At 34.4% G+C, this 18,617-nt stretch overlaps 1 protein-coding gene across 1 annotated transcript in view; it reads right to left on the bottom strand.

The window, feature by feature from the left end:
- LOC127968244 (E3 ubiquitin-protein ligase TRIM62) overlaps positions 1–14,406 on the bottom strand; it is a 48,971-nt gene extending 34,565 nt beyond the window's left edge. Inside the window, exons 1-2 of the mRNA XM_052569299.1 lie at positions 14,205–14,406; positions 12,589–13,100 (exon numbers count right to left, since the gene is read on the bottom strand). Coding sequence (XP_052425259.1) covers positions 12,589–12,996 — 408 coding nt within the window. The 5' untranslated portion in view covers positions 12,997–13,100; positions 14,205–14,406. The remainder of the gene's footprint in view (positions 1–12,588; positions 13,101–14,204) is intronic.
- Between the last annotated feature and the right edge of the window lie 4,211 nt (positions 14,407–18,617).

The raw sequence follows: 18,617 nt of genomic DNA, 5'->3' as shown, positions 1-18,617 counted from the left end.
AAGTAGAAAATAAATATTAAATAAAATAAATCTTTAAAAAAATATATTTAATATTGTAGAATACTCTTTCTACAAGCAAAAACATTTTACCTTTGGGGTAAGTGAAAGTGCTTACAAGTTAAGTAAACCTGAACTACTGGCCAGACAAACTAATTAAATGAAGACAAATTAAAGATGGAAATTAATATAAAGAATAAAACAAACATTCTGAAGAAGCATCAGACAGTATTCTAGAAAATCTCCAATTTGCAGCTACAAATGTTATTCAGTACTTCCAATTTTTTGCTTTAAGAGATAACTTTAATTCTGATAAGCTTACAAGAAGCTTCATATGGGAAAAGTGTGACAATCTACAGGCCTTATCTCGGCTAAACCAGTGACAGGTTGTAATCGTTTTCCTAAGCACCTGCCCTCATGAACCAATCCCATATCTGAGGATCAGCATAAGAATGTGTTTAAAGACTTCAAAAGGTTTAAAGGTTTAGTGGACTACTGCTTTCACTTCCAATTCTCTGACAACATAAAAATCCACTTCTTTCAGGAAATGCTTGAAGGGAATCTCCAGACAATCCAATTCCATTGCAAACTGAAATTTCCTGAGTTGCCAAACCATGTGCCATTACAGTGGACATGTTGCATAAATAAAAGCATGCATAAACATCTGATTATTGAAGTCCTGAAGATAATGCAATGAAGCCATTTATGATACTGTAATGCAGAAATTACTTGGTGGTAATTTGACGATGCTAAAAAGAACATTATTTGGTGTATTTGGTGTAATGCAATGTAATTACGCAGATGTTCAAAAAAACACATTATTTTCCACAAACTGTACATTATTGTTCCTCTCTGTCCTGCCTTTCTGAAACACATTAATTTTTATAAAGCTCATCGTTCACAGCAACAATATTACAGCGAGATTAAAAGATACACCTTCTTTCTTTGTGTAAACATTTGCCTGGTGTTATGCAAATCTTCCAACCCAGTGAAGTAGATTTGTGGGGGCGTGTTTAATAAGGTGTTTAAGGAAGATGTGGATGAGTCTTAACTTTTATAAAGAATCTCTCTTTGGGTTTGAGACTTTAGTCTTTGTAACTTAACATATCTTATATAAGCCTGATTAGCTTGTAACACTCCAAAGCCAAAGGAAACGTTGAAATTGCAAATTGCAATTCATATGACCTCTTTAAAGCTACAACTGTATGAGACAATCATTAGAAAAATAAATGTTGACAATTCATAAAACAAGCTTTTAATATATCCTTAAATGAAACAGACAAGTAACTCACACGCCAGGCTGAAAGTAAAATATTACCTCATAGGATAAATTCACCCATTCTCATGTCCTATTATCTCAAATACAAATTTTATTTACATGAGTTGAGAAAATGGCATCATTTCCATTTTAGCTTCTTCAATACAGGCAAAGATGTAGCTAATCCCAGCTTGTTCTCGGTTCAAGGTTGCACCAGGTCACAATCTTTCCTACTGCCTCAGTGCACGAGAGAATGTTAGCTGCATGCTTTGTCACTGTGTATTAGGCCTTCTGCCAAGCATGTAAAGCCTGTAATGTGTCTAATGCAACATGACCGTTCTGCCGTTCCCTATGGCTGTGATTCTGCGTGAACGTGACAACTCCTCAGCGACCACCCGCTGCCTATCCATTTGTTAGAATACCTGAGGGAAAATAAATCACTTGGTAACAATTTCAGAAGCCTCTAAAAGTCCCTTACCAACTAAAAAAGCTGGCATTTCTCAAAAGGAAGTTGTGTGGGGGATTAAGGAAAGATAAAACGGTGATGAAACAGTTCAAAGAGAGAAGGTATGGAGCGGGATCACAGGTGATCTTGAAGCTGCATGACAGCAAGGACAGAAAAAAAGATCAAAACTTACAGCTGAGCGAGAGAAATAAAATAATATTTAAACTTTGTCCATAAATGCCAATATAGTGCTAAATGTATAGACCATATTCTGCCCACAGAATAATTGAGTATGAAACATATATCGCCCAGTGATTAATGCTTCTTTTTGAAACAGGGGCCTGAAGGGAACATGCATAACCGCTGAAATTCCTGTACTTAGTGTCTGTCGAAAGCTTATAGTTCTGATCTAACTGCCTTGAGTTAATGTTTCCAGCTGATATCCATAAGATGACTCACTAATACTCATTTCAGACTCATTCACCCGCTAGCATCATGCACACACCAACAAACACACATTTATCAAGTAAAACGGGCCTCAGGGTTGTAGGAGACAAAGAGCATCAGTCATCTCAAATTAACCCACCCCAACAGACTCTCTAGGGTTCACTTATTAGGGCTTCAGTAACAGGTAAAACCCATTGTAAGGCAGTCTGCTCCCTTACAAAGTTTTCAACCCACACATCTTCAAAGCATAGATCACAATTAAGACTTCATCCTCCATTGTGGGAAAAAATTAAATGAGAAGTGGCCCACATAGCAAACGAACTATTACGATTTAAACATACATTTAAAATATTCACCAAAAATCTACTTCATTAACATTTTTTACCTGTCAATACAACCCTCTATGGACACCTTGGCAATTGAATCGCCATTGGCTAGTAAATTTTTTAGTTTACTCTTCAGACTGATATATGTCTAGATCTATAATATATATCTATATTTTGTAAAATGCCATATATATATATATATATATATATATATATATATATATATATATATATATATATATATATATATATATATATATATATATATATATATGAACAAAGGTCTTACAGGTTTGAATCAATGGCAGGTAACCTTCATAACTTGTGGAAATCTACAGAGTGGTTAACAAATTAACAAAGAAAAATACTTCTACAGTAAAGCATTTATTAATGTAAGTTAATGTTTACTAATACATTATTAAAATCAAAAGATGTATAATTTAATGTTACTTAACTAACATTGACAAAGATGGGTAAATACTGTAACAATGTATTACTCAATGTTACTAAACATCAGTTAATGTATTAATAGGGCTGTGACAGTCACTGTGGTGGTAGTGCATGTGAAGTCACGTACTCTGTAACAAGCATTAGGGCTGCATGATATTGGGAAAAAATTACATTGCGATATTTTATTTTTCTGAAATATATATTGCGATATGAACAAACAAAAATGGGGTGAGCAGATTTACATTCTCATTTTAAATGATTTAAACATCGACACCATCATGTCAATTGATTAATATGCGCGAGGGAAAGAGAGAGTAAGACAGCGCTCATGTTGTTTGAAGCGCTCTCTCTCTCTCGCGCTCTCACTCTCGCGCTCTCTCTCTCTCTCTCTCACGCTCTCTCTCTCTCTCTCACGCTCTCTCTCTCTCTCTCACGCTCTCTCTCTCTCTCTCACGCTCTCTCTCTCACTCTCACTCTCGCGCTCTCTCTCTCTCTCTCTCACGCTCTCTCTCTCTCTCTCACGCTCTCTCTCTCTCTCTCTCACGCTCTCTCTCTCAAATTTACGGCACACACCATACACAGCGTTTCCTTTAGTTTGGCAGTTTTGAGCACAAGAAAATACAGTTTATGCATTCAGCAAATTAATTTTGTGTTGGGTGATGGACCTTGTTTGGGAAATCATCTCCTTTCATGTCACCCATCCACGTTTGTTCAAGTTCCAGTGATTGCAAACGCCTGGGTGGTCAAGTTTGGTGAGGCTTTCTCAAATTGGCCAAATACAAAAGAGAAAGCGATAATTTAAAGTTGTTAACAAGAAATGTGGCAATGATTCCTATTTTAAAGAGAGTGCGTGCAGGCGATGAGTTAATGCGCCGCTTGCTTGGTTGAGTCAGGTTGAGTCTGTCTACTGTCTACACTGAACTCTAAGGCAGTAGAACGAGGCAGTTAATTATCGGGATTTGTCATATTATGTCGAATCCAGTGTATTTTGACTTATTATGAGTTCTATTGTATTTTGTTGCGGCGCCTCACTCGTGTCCAGTAGACATGGATTTTTAACTTTCTTATTCAGACTAATTTCTTGTTTAACGGTATTAATTCTTTGATATTTATTTCTAAAATAAACACGAGTTGACTAGTTGAATTGGCTGTGTTAGATGAGTGAGACAGTGCTGGGCTGCTCCAGGACAGTTTTGAAAACCATAAAATAAATTACATGCATGCACAGAGTTGAGGCAGCTTTAAATCGCCTTTTTGCTAATTCCATGAATTAACTGACCATGATGACATTGCATGCACATATTTTATTTCAAGCTTGATAAGAAAGGATACAGGCTACAGCACATGCCGGCACCTTTTTGCGTGCAATTGAAGAGGACGCGCTGTGCACAGCACCGTTCCTGCGCTCACCTGACTCACACATGGTGCTGAAGTGAAGTGGAGCACGCATTTGAAACGTCCAATTTTTTTATACATAAATTATATAGATCTCAACGCCATGCCACTGGCAGTAGTTGGTCCATTACCACTGCGGTGGTAAAAATCTGCAACCGTCACAGCCCTATGCATTAAATATAGTTAACAAACGGAACCTTATTGTAAAGTTACCTGACCGGCTATAAAGGTGAAATCGGTTATTTCCACATGCATGAGGATAACAGGAAGAGACATGCAGTAGTTATGTCACAAGAGCACTTTCCACAGAATTCCGTTTTTAGAACAGCAGTGCAGGAAACACATCCACAGAGTGCATCAGAAATCCAGCCACTAGTAGCCTCAACCCCAAACAGATTATATAGAAGACTTTACAACTAAAATAACCATTATTTTGTACTGAAGTATTGAGGCTATTCAATTTAGAATACAAGCCAGTTACCTTGATAGGTATTTTTGCCTGATCACTAAAATGTCAATCTCTCAATATACACTACCATTCAGTTTGGGGTCAGTAAATCTTTATTATCATTAATATTAATATATATTTTTTACTTTAAACAAGTGCTGTCAAATGATTCATCACGATCACATCCAAAATAAAAGTTTTTGTTTAAATATTTTAATATATGTGTGTGTGCTAATGTGTATAAATACACACGTGCGTGTATATATTTCAGAAAAATATGTTATGTTTATTAAATATATTTATTATATAAATTATATGAATATAAATATATATGCATGTAAATATTTGTAAAAATATATACTTTATGTGTGTGTACATAATAAATATTTATAATACTTTTATTCAGTTATATGTATTCAATGACTTAAACTTGACAGTAAAAAACATTTATAATGTCACAGAAGAACTTTATTGTAAATAAACAATTATCTTTAAAACTTTCTGTAAAAAAACAAAGAAAAAGAAAATCATGACTTTCACAAAAAATAAGCAGCACAACTAATTTCAATATTGAAAATAACAACTGTTTCTTGAACAGCAGATCAGAATAATTTCTGAAGGATCATGTGGCGTGATGCTGAAAATGCAGCTTTGCTTCACAGAATAAAAATATCTTTTAGGGATGCACCAGTTGACCGGCCATAAATCGGAACAGGCCGGTTTTTGCTTAAAATACACGATCGGCAATCGGCCAGTTTTTGGTCTTCTTTCGGACAATTTGTCCGGGAGTGCGGCCGTGTGCACAGACTACATTGTAATCGTTCGCTATGTCATTTGTGTGAAAGTATTTCGAAATCTGTGCGGAGGACACGGGCAGCCGATCAGTACTGGAAGTGCAGAGCTTCAGGTCTGAGGCACAGATAGCAGCAGGAAGCTATCAGCCGTTGGTGTACTGGCGAACAAATAAGAGTCCAATTAAAAAAATTTAGGGTAATGATTCACATCTATATTTTTTCACTTGAGAGAATAGTTATTTATTTTTCATTGGCTCAAGTTAAAAAAAATATAGATGTAAATCATTACCCTATTTTTTTTTTTTTATTATTGGATGAATGAAAATTCTTTGCATCTTTGTTTTATTCGCACCAACATTATTAGATTTTAACATTTTTAAATGATCTATTTATATAGCATACTTTTATTTAGTCTGTAAATAAAGACTCTGGTAAATACTTTTTTTTTATTATTTAAAACCAAATTTAAAAACTAAAATACTGAATGCTGATCAAGAATGTGTGTTGATTGTGTTGTTTGGACTCTAGAACTATGCAGTTGTTGCCTTAAATTTAAAGATTAACTGTAACCCTGTGAAATTAAAGGCCAGTTCTCTGTAGTTTCAACCCAATTCAAAAACAAAAGCTAAATGCTGAAGTCTGTAACATCTATGTTTGTATTGAATGTAGGTTACTTAGTGTACATATACTGCCGTTAATTTCAGATGGTTGCAGTTATTGTTGTCAATAGCCTATTAAATACCAAATAAACATCTTGTTTATGCACACTTTCCTTCTTTCTTGTTTGTTGCTTAAAGATAAAAAATAAAATAAAATCGGAAATCGGTATCGGCCAGTTTGTTTGTAAAAAAAAAAAAAAAAAAAAAAAAAAACGGTATCGGAATCGGTCATTAAAAATCATGATCGGTGCATCCCTAATATATTTTTAAACGGAAAACTATTATTTTAAATTGTGATAATTTCACAATTTTACTTTATTTTTTTTTTTATCAAATAAAAGCTGAGCATGAGAGAGTTTTTAAAAACGTCTGAATGGCAGCGCACTTCTAATATTGCCATAAAACAAAGGTTGATCTGCCTCCAAAACATTTGCAAAGGTCAGAACTCATGTATTACAATCTGCTTACAGAGAAACAGGAAACGGCACAAAACTGACGAGAGAGTGCAAGTGCTGGCGATTGTTGATGGCCCGCATAAAGGACATTAAGGAAAGCCTTGTCCCCTCAGGGCTAAGAATGCATTAGTTGGCAGTGAAATCCCTCTTTCCCCTGAAGCAAACACTAGAGCTCTAAACAAATCCACTGCTATCCCCATATAGCGTCTAATCACAGAGCATGTTGAAGAGGGTACACGGATGTTCAAGTGCATTAGGAATGTAACATAAGCACCTGAGATGACGGAGACGAGTGCATGAGCAAACGTCCGTCAGCAGTTGCTGTTGTTGCTTCCCACAAGTCTGATAGGTCAAAGGGGTGAGGCATGTGAAGTTAAGGAGATTACAAAAAAAAAAAAGCGAGCATATACTGCAACAGGCAAAATCCAAATCTCATAGCGTTGTCTGGCAAAGCAGCAGAGAGAGCTGACATATGTTCATCGCTCGACACGAGCTTGCCGGGCAGCTGAACACTGCTCCAATTAGACCTGCCTGCATCAGAATCCTTGATGATGTACTTTGTGAAAAGCTCACTGGCACAAAAACATCACGTAAGCAGCACTAATAAGTCTGCTGAGACAGCACAGACTACAAATGAGAGGAGAACAAGGATGGGAATCATAAACAATTTAGCAGCGGTTAGAGTTATTTAAACATTGCACTCTTGTAGTATTTAAAAAAAAAATGATGTATAAACAAATTATAAAGAATTACACATTACAAGCACTTCAGTTCTCATAAGTGCTGTGTGATTAATCGAAATAGTCATAAAATCATGATTTGAACATGCACAATTTCTAAACAGAGCAGACCTGGGATAGGCCTACGTAAAGTCAAGTTCACACAATCCGTCTGTGGTAGGGCTGTCACTTTTTATTCGATATTCGAATATGCATTCGAACATGACGTGAAATACCCGTAATCAAACTATAAACTATAAATAAAACATGCAGTTTTTAAAATGCCATGTGTAGCGCATGTTTTACAGCCTATGATTAGACCGTTTGTTTTTTTATTTTATTCTTTGCCATCTTATCCAGTAGAGGGCACTCTAGATGTATTGTAGTGTTAGACCCATGATCAAATCAAGCGAATAAGAGCTAGTAGCCAGTCACGTCTGTGACTCACATCCACACTTAATCCAGATCAAATTGCTAGACTGGTGTTCCTTGCAAACAGTATTAAGAAATGAATTAGCGAGTTAGAAATCGCACACACTCAAATTGCGAATTTATTTTCGATTAAATCGCACAGCCCTAGTTTTTTCCCATATGTTTGACTGACTGTATTTTATTATTATAATAATAAGCACAAAAATGAACTGAAACTCTGCGTTTTTAGTTCATTTTCGGAATTTATTATTTCAAGTAAAATACATTTCTTGTATAGGCCTATTTATTTGCTATATATAGTCTAGCTTTATTATGTTTTTCTCTGCTCACAGAAGCGCTGCAGGTGTGTGAATTGATATGAAGACACATCCTTATGTTCTGTTGTTTGTTGCTTTCTGTGCATGTAAAATTAATCCCCGGGAAATAAATGTTAGTATTTTTAACGGGTCACAGACACTTACCCTTTCTAATTTAATTCAATTCAAATTTAAAAACGATCTTGTCGATTAAAGGTTAATAATCAGTTAACGAGCGTCGGTTGGGAAAAATAACCTAAATGAACATTTTTTAATCCATTAACACTTTACAATAAGGTTTTTTTTTTTTTTTTTTTACATTAGTTAATTATATTAGTTATCATGAACTAACATTAAACAATACTTTAAGATTTCGAAATGCTGCAGTATTTATAATGTTAATCTCAATATTTACATTTTAATCTCAATTACCTCTATCCCTAATATTGCTTTCTCTAGTGAAAAGGTCAATTTACCTGAGAGCGAGTACATTTTCAGCTAATTTTCATGTTTGGGTGAACAACTCATTTAATTATTAACAAAAGAGACCTTACTGTAAAGTGCTATAATTATTTCTTGGTAAAACAGAATTTTCTTATTAATTTGCAACAAGAAGCATTTGTGTGCACAATACAAAATTGCATGACGTAAAACAAGAAACAGTAAACCTTTGCGTTACACCTAAATAACGCTCCGTATCTGGCACAGGTCTGCAGCGCTGATGGAACACCCACACAGAATTTTTATTTCCCTTTCCAGCAGCCTATTTCCCTCAGCCTCTACTCAATCACTGGCTGAAACAGAGGTGTCTGAACTCTAAAGGTGCCATTACAACATGAGAGATGGGGCATGAACAAGAAAAGCGAAAGATAGACAGACACTACGAGAGCGGGAGACTGATGAAGAGAAAAGGGACTTGTAAAAAAACTATAGACTCAAATGAAAAAACAAGAGGATGAGAGCAAGAATACTGAAGAAGAGCAGGTTGGCCAATGGCCAATTTGATGCTAATATACACATAGCATTATAAATATTTATTCATTTACATATATTATATATTTATTCATTAAGCAGACGCTTTTATCCAAAGCAACTTACAAATGAGGACAGTGGAAGCAATCAAAAACAACAAAAAGAGCAATATATAATTTATATCATTATATGATATAGTAATGATGCAAGTAATCAGCTAAAGTGGTCAACCAATGGTAATACATCATTCTAAAAGATTGAGACTATACAATATCATCAAAGTTTCTGTCCTGCGAGTGCTGACATCTGCAGTCAGTTGGCCATCTTTTAAATCTAATAAAAGCATTGAACAGTGGCACTTCAAATAAAAAATGACAGCTTAAGTCTGTTTCAGTGCAGACAATGAGCCCTCTATTCTCACTGAAACACAGGCTCAGTCTAAGTAGAGTGATCTATTGTCGACTTGGCAAGTCATTTGTTGATGGAGGTTCAGATTTGTGCCGCCTGTGTATGATCTTCTTAAAAAAAAGAAATCTAATTCACTAGATCACTGAAATTAGTGTCATATAAAACCAGAGACATCTGGAAGCAGGAAACATCAAACGACAACAAAAAAAGCTATACGAGCTTAAAAAGCATAACATTATCACAGAAGCCCATAAGAGCAAAAGGAAGAAGAGCTTACTGAAAAAAAAAAAAGTTCTTCATTTTACACAATTAACATTTTTGTGGATTCTTACACTTCTTATATATATAATTCATCAATGTGAAATAAACAAAGTTCAGTCAATTTACAAAACCAATGACTAATGTGCACAATCAGTACTTGTCAATGGAAGTCAGTAAAATATGTATCTGGAAAAACAGAAAATAAACATTAGCCACTGCTTATGATGAATACATTCAAAATGCATAATTTAGCATAATTTATCACCAAATAAAAGTTAGTGTAACTGCAGATGTTTTTCCTCAAAAAGAAATAAGCTTCTCAGCTACACTTTTCTCATGTTAGTGCTAAGAGAATAAATCTTACGAGGGCTTTATTCATTCCCATGTAATGCCACATCTTATGAAACCCTATCTAACACGCCAACACATTACCTCATTTAGCCAAAAGGCTTTGTTGAGGATAAACGGTTTCATTTGCACCCAAGAGCTGCCCAGGAATTCCCTAGCAATTTGCTCTTTGTGGTGTTGGAGTAAACTGTAGAAAAACGTGTGTATAAAGTGCACACTTGGCATTAGAGAGTATGCGGTTTCTCATGGGGAGTATTTGTTCTTGACAGAGGCTTTCAGTGTGTATCTCTGAGCCATTTAAAAATGCGTCCCTCAGTGTGTGCATCTCAAAAGACTTGAAACGGAATAAAGTCTGTCCCTGGACAGTGTCTCTAAGGAGGCCGCTGCTAATTGTCTGACAACTGCAGCATGGAGCTCCAATTAATTCCCCAACAAGAGTTTAGAAGTGTTTAACCCTTCTGCTGCGCTGACTACAAAAGGTGAAGGTCTCTGAAGAACTCAATTTGACCAAAAATGATGATTATGACTTAAAACATGCATGGAAATAATTAAAACAGCGTGTCCAAAAATGAATCATCCTCAGGCCATCCAAGATACAGGTTTGTTACTCCATGGGAATTATCATTGAGAAATGGAGCATTACATCATTTCCTCACCAATGGATCCTCTGCAGTGAATGGGTGCCGTCAGAATGAGTCCAAACATCTGATAAAAACATCACAATAATCCACACCACTCCAGTCATCTGGTTAATGTCTAAAAATAAGTCTTAAGAATCAAATCAAGATGATTTTAACCTAAAACACTCAGACTAGACAAGTTTTTCGCTTAAGCAAGCAACATTACGGATAGAGGACTCCTACTTGGATTACTATTATTACAAAGCAACATTTTTATAATGTCATCTCACGTTCATGTTCTAAATTTAACGTCAGGTTGTGTATAAAGCTGTTCCATTCAAACACTTCACTTGGGCTTGATTGTCTTAATTGAATCTGTGTCACTGATGTTTCCTATCTGTTTCTCAAGTACCTACTCACTTCCAGACAATAAAAAGTCCTACAGATAAAGCCAAGCCACACTAAACGCAAGTGTCACTTTTAGCCACCTCTGATGTGTTATCAGACGTATTGGACATGCTGAGTCCAATATGATAAAAGGCAGGTCTATTTATGGCAACAGCCACAAAATTAACTTGGTATTACGATTCCATCTATTCCATTGCATCCATTTATGTAGAGCCTCACATCAACATTACTATAAACATAAACATCTAATTAAACCTTTAATTGTACAAGTTGTTGTGTTTTAGAATTAAAATATCACTCAATACAGCAAAAAAATAACCATGCATCTTATATCTATCTATCTATCTATCTATCTATCTATCTATACTCAAGTTGAAAAGGGTTATGCAATGAACTTAAGGGGGTGGGGGAGCGGGGTGTAAGATTGTGATGCTTGTGTAATATTTGTGAAATGCAAATGTCCAGCTTTGTACATGTCCACTGGTTGAATACTTTAAATCAAAACACTATATTCAAAAAAACATGAATAAACAAAAATGGACATCTCTGAACAAGTGTGATTGAATTAGGCTTCAAAGACAGAGCTTGCATTTGTGCACACCAGATAAACCGTAAAATGTAGAAAGAAGTTGACCTATTCTTCCAGTTTACAACCAATGGCTAAATAACAGTATTTACAGACCGGCGATGACTGGCTGTAGAGACCAGGAAGTACTCTGAATAAAGAGAAGCTAACAAAGAGGCCTGCCTCGACTAAATAAGTTACATGAAAAGCATTTGAGTAACAACATAAAGCCCTGAATGCACTCGAACAACCTAACTGCAAAACTGAATCATTATAAAAGTAGTACAGTGAGGGGGGGGAAGTACATTTTCAACACCATTTCCAAGCTCGTAAGGTAAATAACTGGGACGCGCTTCATTAATATCTCTCCAGAACAGCTGTTTGGATTAAACAAACACAGATATTATTCCAGGCCTCTGCCAATAATAAAAGTAAAACCCAAACAGATCTAGAATGAACTCGTGCATATTTCTGCACTAATTTTCCCATGCATCTCCAAGCAGAGATGAAGAAAGAGACAATATATGTACCAGATAAACTGAACAGAAAAAAACAGTGTTAACCATTGATATTCTGACAATTATGAAAATGGTAATGCGACTCATGAACAAAAGATTGACCCATGTCATTTCTAAATAAATGCAATGTGGGTCTGGACACTAAACCCACACCTCATTCTTGATCATGGTAATCAGAAACCCTCCCAATGACAACAGCACATTTAAAGATTCTAAACCATTTACATTATGTCACCCTTAAGTTATTGTAATTACTGCTAAGAACTGGAACACAACCCATAAAAAAAAGAACGGTAACACATGTGAGTTTATCATCACATATTATGCAGATGGAAACTGTAAGAGCTTTAGTGGCATACAAACAGACCTGTATTTCCTCATAAGCCTCGTCAACGGTGGTGACTTGGTGCTGTTCGTGTAAGGCAGGCTCATCACAGAAGAAGCACACCAAGCTCTTGTCACTTAAGCAGAAGAGCTTGACCTTTTCATGGTCCTTGCATGGGTACGAGTTCCTCTGGGCGTTCAGGATGGCGTCCAGAGGGAAAGCGGCATACCTCTCCACGATGTTGGAGAGCTTTAGGCTCGGGGACAGAAGGGGATCCGTGAAGGTCCTCCTGCACTCCGGGCAGTCTCGCATCCCGTGATGCTCCTGTCTGCTCCAGTGCTCAGTGATGCACTTACGGCAGAAGTAGTGCTCGCAGCCGAAACTGACAGGGTCTTGATAAATGCTCAGGCAAATGGAACACAAGAGTTCGTCCTTCAAACAGCAAGCCATTTGAATTTACGGAGGGGTCGGTCTCGCACTGTGCAGGTAGCAGGACGCACAAACCCTGAATCAGCTGGGCTCTTTGAGGCTTGAAAATGTTCCTCGACTGATTCCTGAAAAACAACATAAGACAGACACTGTAAAGATGGTTCTGCAACAGGTATACTTTGATAAGTTTGATATTAGACACTCGGATGATCAGGTATAAAGGCTTTAGACATGAACTTTGTCCTAGATTATCATGAACTTATCAGCAAATGCAGATAAATCTGATTGAAAGTAGACAATAAAATGTCAATACTCCTTAATTAAAAATAGAAATATTCTCTTTTTGGACTCATTCTGCAAAATTCAATAGTACCTTATCGAGCCCATTAAAAAAATATTAAATTTTCATTTAAGAATGTAAAAGTATACTGCCTGGCTAATTAAAGACATTCATTTCTAAAATAATTTTATACAGATGTCATGCAGTCACAACCGACTTAACTAAGAATCAAATGAGTCTTGTATAAATGAAGACCCAACCTTTCTTTGAATTAATGGATGACTAAATGTCTTTATACAAATAATTTTGAATGAATTTATTTTGCAATGCCTTTTCCTTTGTACAATTTTCTGTATTTATTTTTACTTTTATTCTTTATAATTTATATTTTCCTATTATAAAATGTTTTTGTTTACTTTATTTTTAAATTTAATTTATATTTATTTTCTCATAGGTTTGGGAATCCATAATCGTGTAAAAACACACACACAAAAAAAAAATATATCAGAAATCTTTCAACATTATATTCCCTAGCTACTTAGTAATTTACACAAGCTGCCACTCTGTTACCACCGACTTCCACTGAATTTAATATTACGAATCTGAAGTGATCAAAATACATTTTAATTTGCTAAATGCAAATCATTAACTCTCAAAATTAGGTTATAAATACTGTCACAGTAGACTTCCACTCTAGTCCATTTAAATCAGCGGTTTAGACATCAGAAAGCTCCTGTACACCGTGACAATTGCAGAAAAGTTAGAAATATCACTGATTTGTTTTTAAGACAGCTTTTCAAATAGTTTATCTTCCCTTTTTCCATTGTTTTCTTTTTACTGTTTATCCAAGACGGCTGCTAAATAATTAGCCAGCTAGCAAGATGTGTAAACAGATTTCCTATCTTTTAGGTCCTCTCCAAAAACGGACATTCTCACTATACTAACTTACCCTAAGCGGTCCAGACGCGTTGTACTTTGGAAACAGCCGACTGTCACATAATTGAAAGAGCAGGTCGTGGTTTTAATGAAACATTTTCATCAGGTCAGACCGTTCAAAGCTGAAGAGCGACCGCACGCACAGCTCCTCTCGATCGCTCTGCTCTACTCTCAATCCAGAGGCGCACAGCAACGGAGCGAACCAACTCCACAGGGGACACACACGCTCAACAGATGGCAAGATAAGACAGCTCCCTCGGGACTTTGATTTGTACTGTAAGAAAATTAAGTTAAATACACACCTTTCAGTTGCGTTTGTCATCTGGGCTGGATTTGTGAAGGATATGAGACGTTTTTATACGAGTGAAGCTGAACCCCTCCCGCTGCTGTGATGGTACAGCCCTGGCGTCCTCATCATTGGCAGAGATGAGCATATGATAATTTAAGAGTGATTGCTCGCACTCTGCTGGCGTGTGTTAGTAGTGAGGTCGGTATGCTAGTACATTGTTTAAATTAAAGAAAACATCTAAAAATTATTATAACATTTCAAGTTTTTCATTTAACATGATTATAAAGTATAGTCAAACCAATCATCAGAAAGAATCACAGCGTGTTTTATTTTACTTTATGGTGCTCTTAATCTGCATATTGTCAGTTTTGTTCAGGTGCATAGACTTCAATGGAATTATATTATAAATATTAGATTAATAAATTATATAATACACACACACACACCCGAACACACTTACTTTATATTATTCGTTATTATATTAAATAACAATTACATTATTATTATCCATAACTATAAATATGATATATATTTTTTTTTTCATTTTTGTTTATTAAATAGTATAATATTTATTTTAAAATAATAAAGAATTATTAATAAAGAAAATAATAATTAACTGTTAAATAAATATGTACTGTCAAGCCTCTACAAATGATCCAGAATGCAGCAGTGAGGGTTGTCTTCAATGAGCCAAAAAAAGCTCATGTTACTCCTCTCCTCATCAGGTTACACTGGCTACCAGTAGCAGCTCGCATCAAATTCAAGGTACTGATGCTAGCCTAAAAGATGAACATTGGCACGGCACCAACATACCTCACTGGTTAAATCTTATGTGCCCTCCAGAAATTTGTGCTCTACAAGTGAATGTGGTACCATCCCAAAGAAGTTCAAAATCACTCTCACAGACCTTTTCCTGGACTGTGGCCAGCTGGTGGAATGACCTCCCAATCTCAATTCATACAACTGAGTCTTTACTCATTTTCAAGAAACATCTAAAGACTCATCTTTTTCACATGCACTTAACCAACTAATACTAGCACTTTAGCACTTACATGTGTAAGTCGCTTTGGATAAAAGCATCTGCTAAATGATTAAATGTAAATGTAAATGTAATAAACATATAATATTATATAATATATCATATAATATAAATATTTTAAAATAAATAATAAACTTATATTAATAAACGTATAAGGGGGAGGAAAAATAAATTAAAAGATGAAAATGCTTATTCATTTATACATCATGGGAGTATTTGTACTGGTAAACTAAAGAAAACATCTAAAAAAATAATTATTACATTTTAAGTATTTAATTTAACACAATGCTAAAGTATAGACAAACCAGTGATCAGAAAGAATCGCAGCATGTTTTGATTTAGTTGGTTTCCATAATCTGCAATGCATATTTTCAGCTTTTGTTTAGGTGTATAGACCTCACTGGAATTATATATACACACAAACACATACGCATGGATGACCAAATTCCTCAAAATGAAATAATAAAAAATGGATCATTAAATAAATAAATGCACAAGTAATTACATAAATTAATGAATGAATGAATATTTATTTATTTGTATGCATTTAACCCCTTAACTGCCACTCACATTTTTTAGCATAGACTTTATAGTGCATGATTCACACTTAAATTTGTACAATTCATGATTGAAAACATTTTGTAACATGATATTGAATTCACATGGTATTGCAATGTTTGATTTTAAAATGGGTTTTAAAGGAGGAATTTTGAGATCTTTAGTTTTCAGTTGATAAATCATTTCTGATGATTTCTAAAATGTGAAAAGGCAACAAGGAAGTCTTTTTTTTAAACAAATGTCAAAACTCCTGTTATAATGTAGATTTTTGAGGGTGCACTCTTGTCATAAATTCATCGATTACTTTTCCTACATAGTTTTTAACAAAAAAACATTGGTAAAATATATATTTGGGAGTCCTAGACCTTTCCAACGATATATAGTTTGTCAAGATTAGATTAGATTTGATTGTAATATAGTGAAGTAAATGTAGGCATCCCGTATACGGGACGGGTGACAGTTATTAATTATTTAATTATGTATTTCAAAATGTATTTCTAAAGTATATATTTCAAAATGTATTTAATTTTGAGTCCTTTGTCCCTCCATACATAATAATTACCTATTAATAGTTATATAATATTATATATCATATTATAGCAATATTATAAAATAAAAATAAAATTAAGGTGGAGAAAAAAAATATTTATACATCATGATAGAATTTGTAATGGTTTTAATTTATGTTCACGGTTTTCTTTTTTTATGTCTAACTTTTACATTCTTCCTACTTATGAAGGCAGCAGGTTATCAGAACAAGTTTAGCTCAAAACCCTCATGGTGCGTCACTGGTCAACTGTATGACTGAATTAATGTCCTTATTGTCAAAGTGCTTTCTAAAAAAAAACATTGCTTTGCTCATGCACCACATTTCCCGACACTGCCTGACGTCTCACTTAAGAAATTGACCTTTGATCACCAAACCTTTTGCTGAGTTATTTTAGTGCTCATGGTTTGACTTGTGTCAAAACACATTTAACAAAGCCAAAAGAAATAAGGATCTTCTACATCTTTCCCCATGCACTTTACAAGAAGAACTGCTGATTCATAAATTTCCTGCACTTATCAGACACATTCATCAACACTAGGCCTTGTTTATTAGTGTAGTTTCAGTGTGTGAAAAATCTGAGGTTCTGTGGTTCACGTTCATTGTTTGCATCTCACAGTTGCACAGCAATCAGTATGTGCAACAACCCATGCGTTTATTATGAAACTGTGCAACAAAGATACTATCAGAATTCATTCATAGCTTGCACACATTGCATTGGAGAAGCGGTGTGCTTTAATGGGTAGACCGTTGGTTTGCTTCTTTACCTCAACCTGATGTCAGGATTTCCTGTCACAGAGTGCAGTGCAAAGCAGCCATTTCCCACAAACAGAATGCTATCTCTGCTGTTTGCTTACTCATAATCATTGTTTTAACATATTGCTGTGCTTTCACCACAGGGATGGATTCGAATGGAGAATGCAACTTACTAAAATGACTCACTGCCAAGCACATCTGGGGTTTCAGTATGCACTGATGGCTCTGTGCGCTCTGTTAGAAAATAAAATTTCACATGTGTGCTAGTTTATTGAAGCTGTCCACTCTCGATGTCCAACAGTGGAACTTTTTTCTGAAACCATCCCAAGTCATTTTTAATGTCACATCGCAATTTGTCATTTATTCTGTGATGGAACTAAACTGAAGGGCTTACACACACACACACATTATTTTATTAAATTATAATTTTCTGATTTTATGTATATAATCTTCCTTAAATTACAATTTAATATATATATATATATATATATATATATATATATATATATATATATATATATATATATATATATATATATATATATATATATATATATATATGTTTTGTTAGAATTTTATATATACATACATATACAGTACACACACACACACACACACACACACATATATATATATATATATATATATATATATATATATATATATATATATATATATATATATATATATATATATATATATATATATATATATATATATATATATATATATATATATATATAAACAGTACAGACCAAAAGTTTGGAAACATTACTATTTTTAATGTTTTTGAAAGAAGTTTTTTCTGCTCATCAAGCCTGCATTTATTCGATCAAAAATACAGGAAAAAAATCTAATATTGTGATATATTATTACTATTTAAAATAATTGTTTGTTTTTAATTTATACTTTAAATTATAATTTATTTCTGTGATGCAAAGCTGAATTTTAGGATCATTATCACATGATCCTTTAGAAATCATTCTAATATGATGATTCATTATCAAAGTTGGAAACAGTTCTGCTGCTTAATATTTTTTCAGAACATGTGATACTTTTTATGGATACTTTGATGAATAAAATGTTTTTAAAATATAAATTATTTGTAATTACAATATGCACTACTGGTCAGTAATTTGGGGTTAGTCATTTTTTTTTTCTTTCTTTTAAATAAATACTTTTATTCAGCACGGATGTGTTAAATTGATAAAAAGTGATAGTTAAGAAAATATATTAT

Source organism: Carassius gibelio, chromosome B11 (assembly GCF_023724105.1).
Source record: "Carassius gibelio isolate Cgi1373 ecotype wild population from Czech Republic chromosome B11, carGib1.2-hapl.c, whole genome shotgun sequence".
Taxonomy (NCBI): Eukaryota; Metazoa; Chordata; class Actinopteri; order Cypriniformes; family Cyprinidae; genus Carassius; species Carassius gibelio.
The sequence above is the reverse complement of the archived record's forward strand: the minus strand, read 5'-3'. Positions and strand labels throughout refer to the sequence as shown.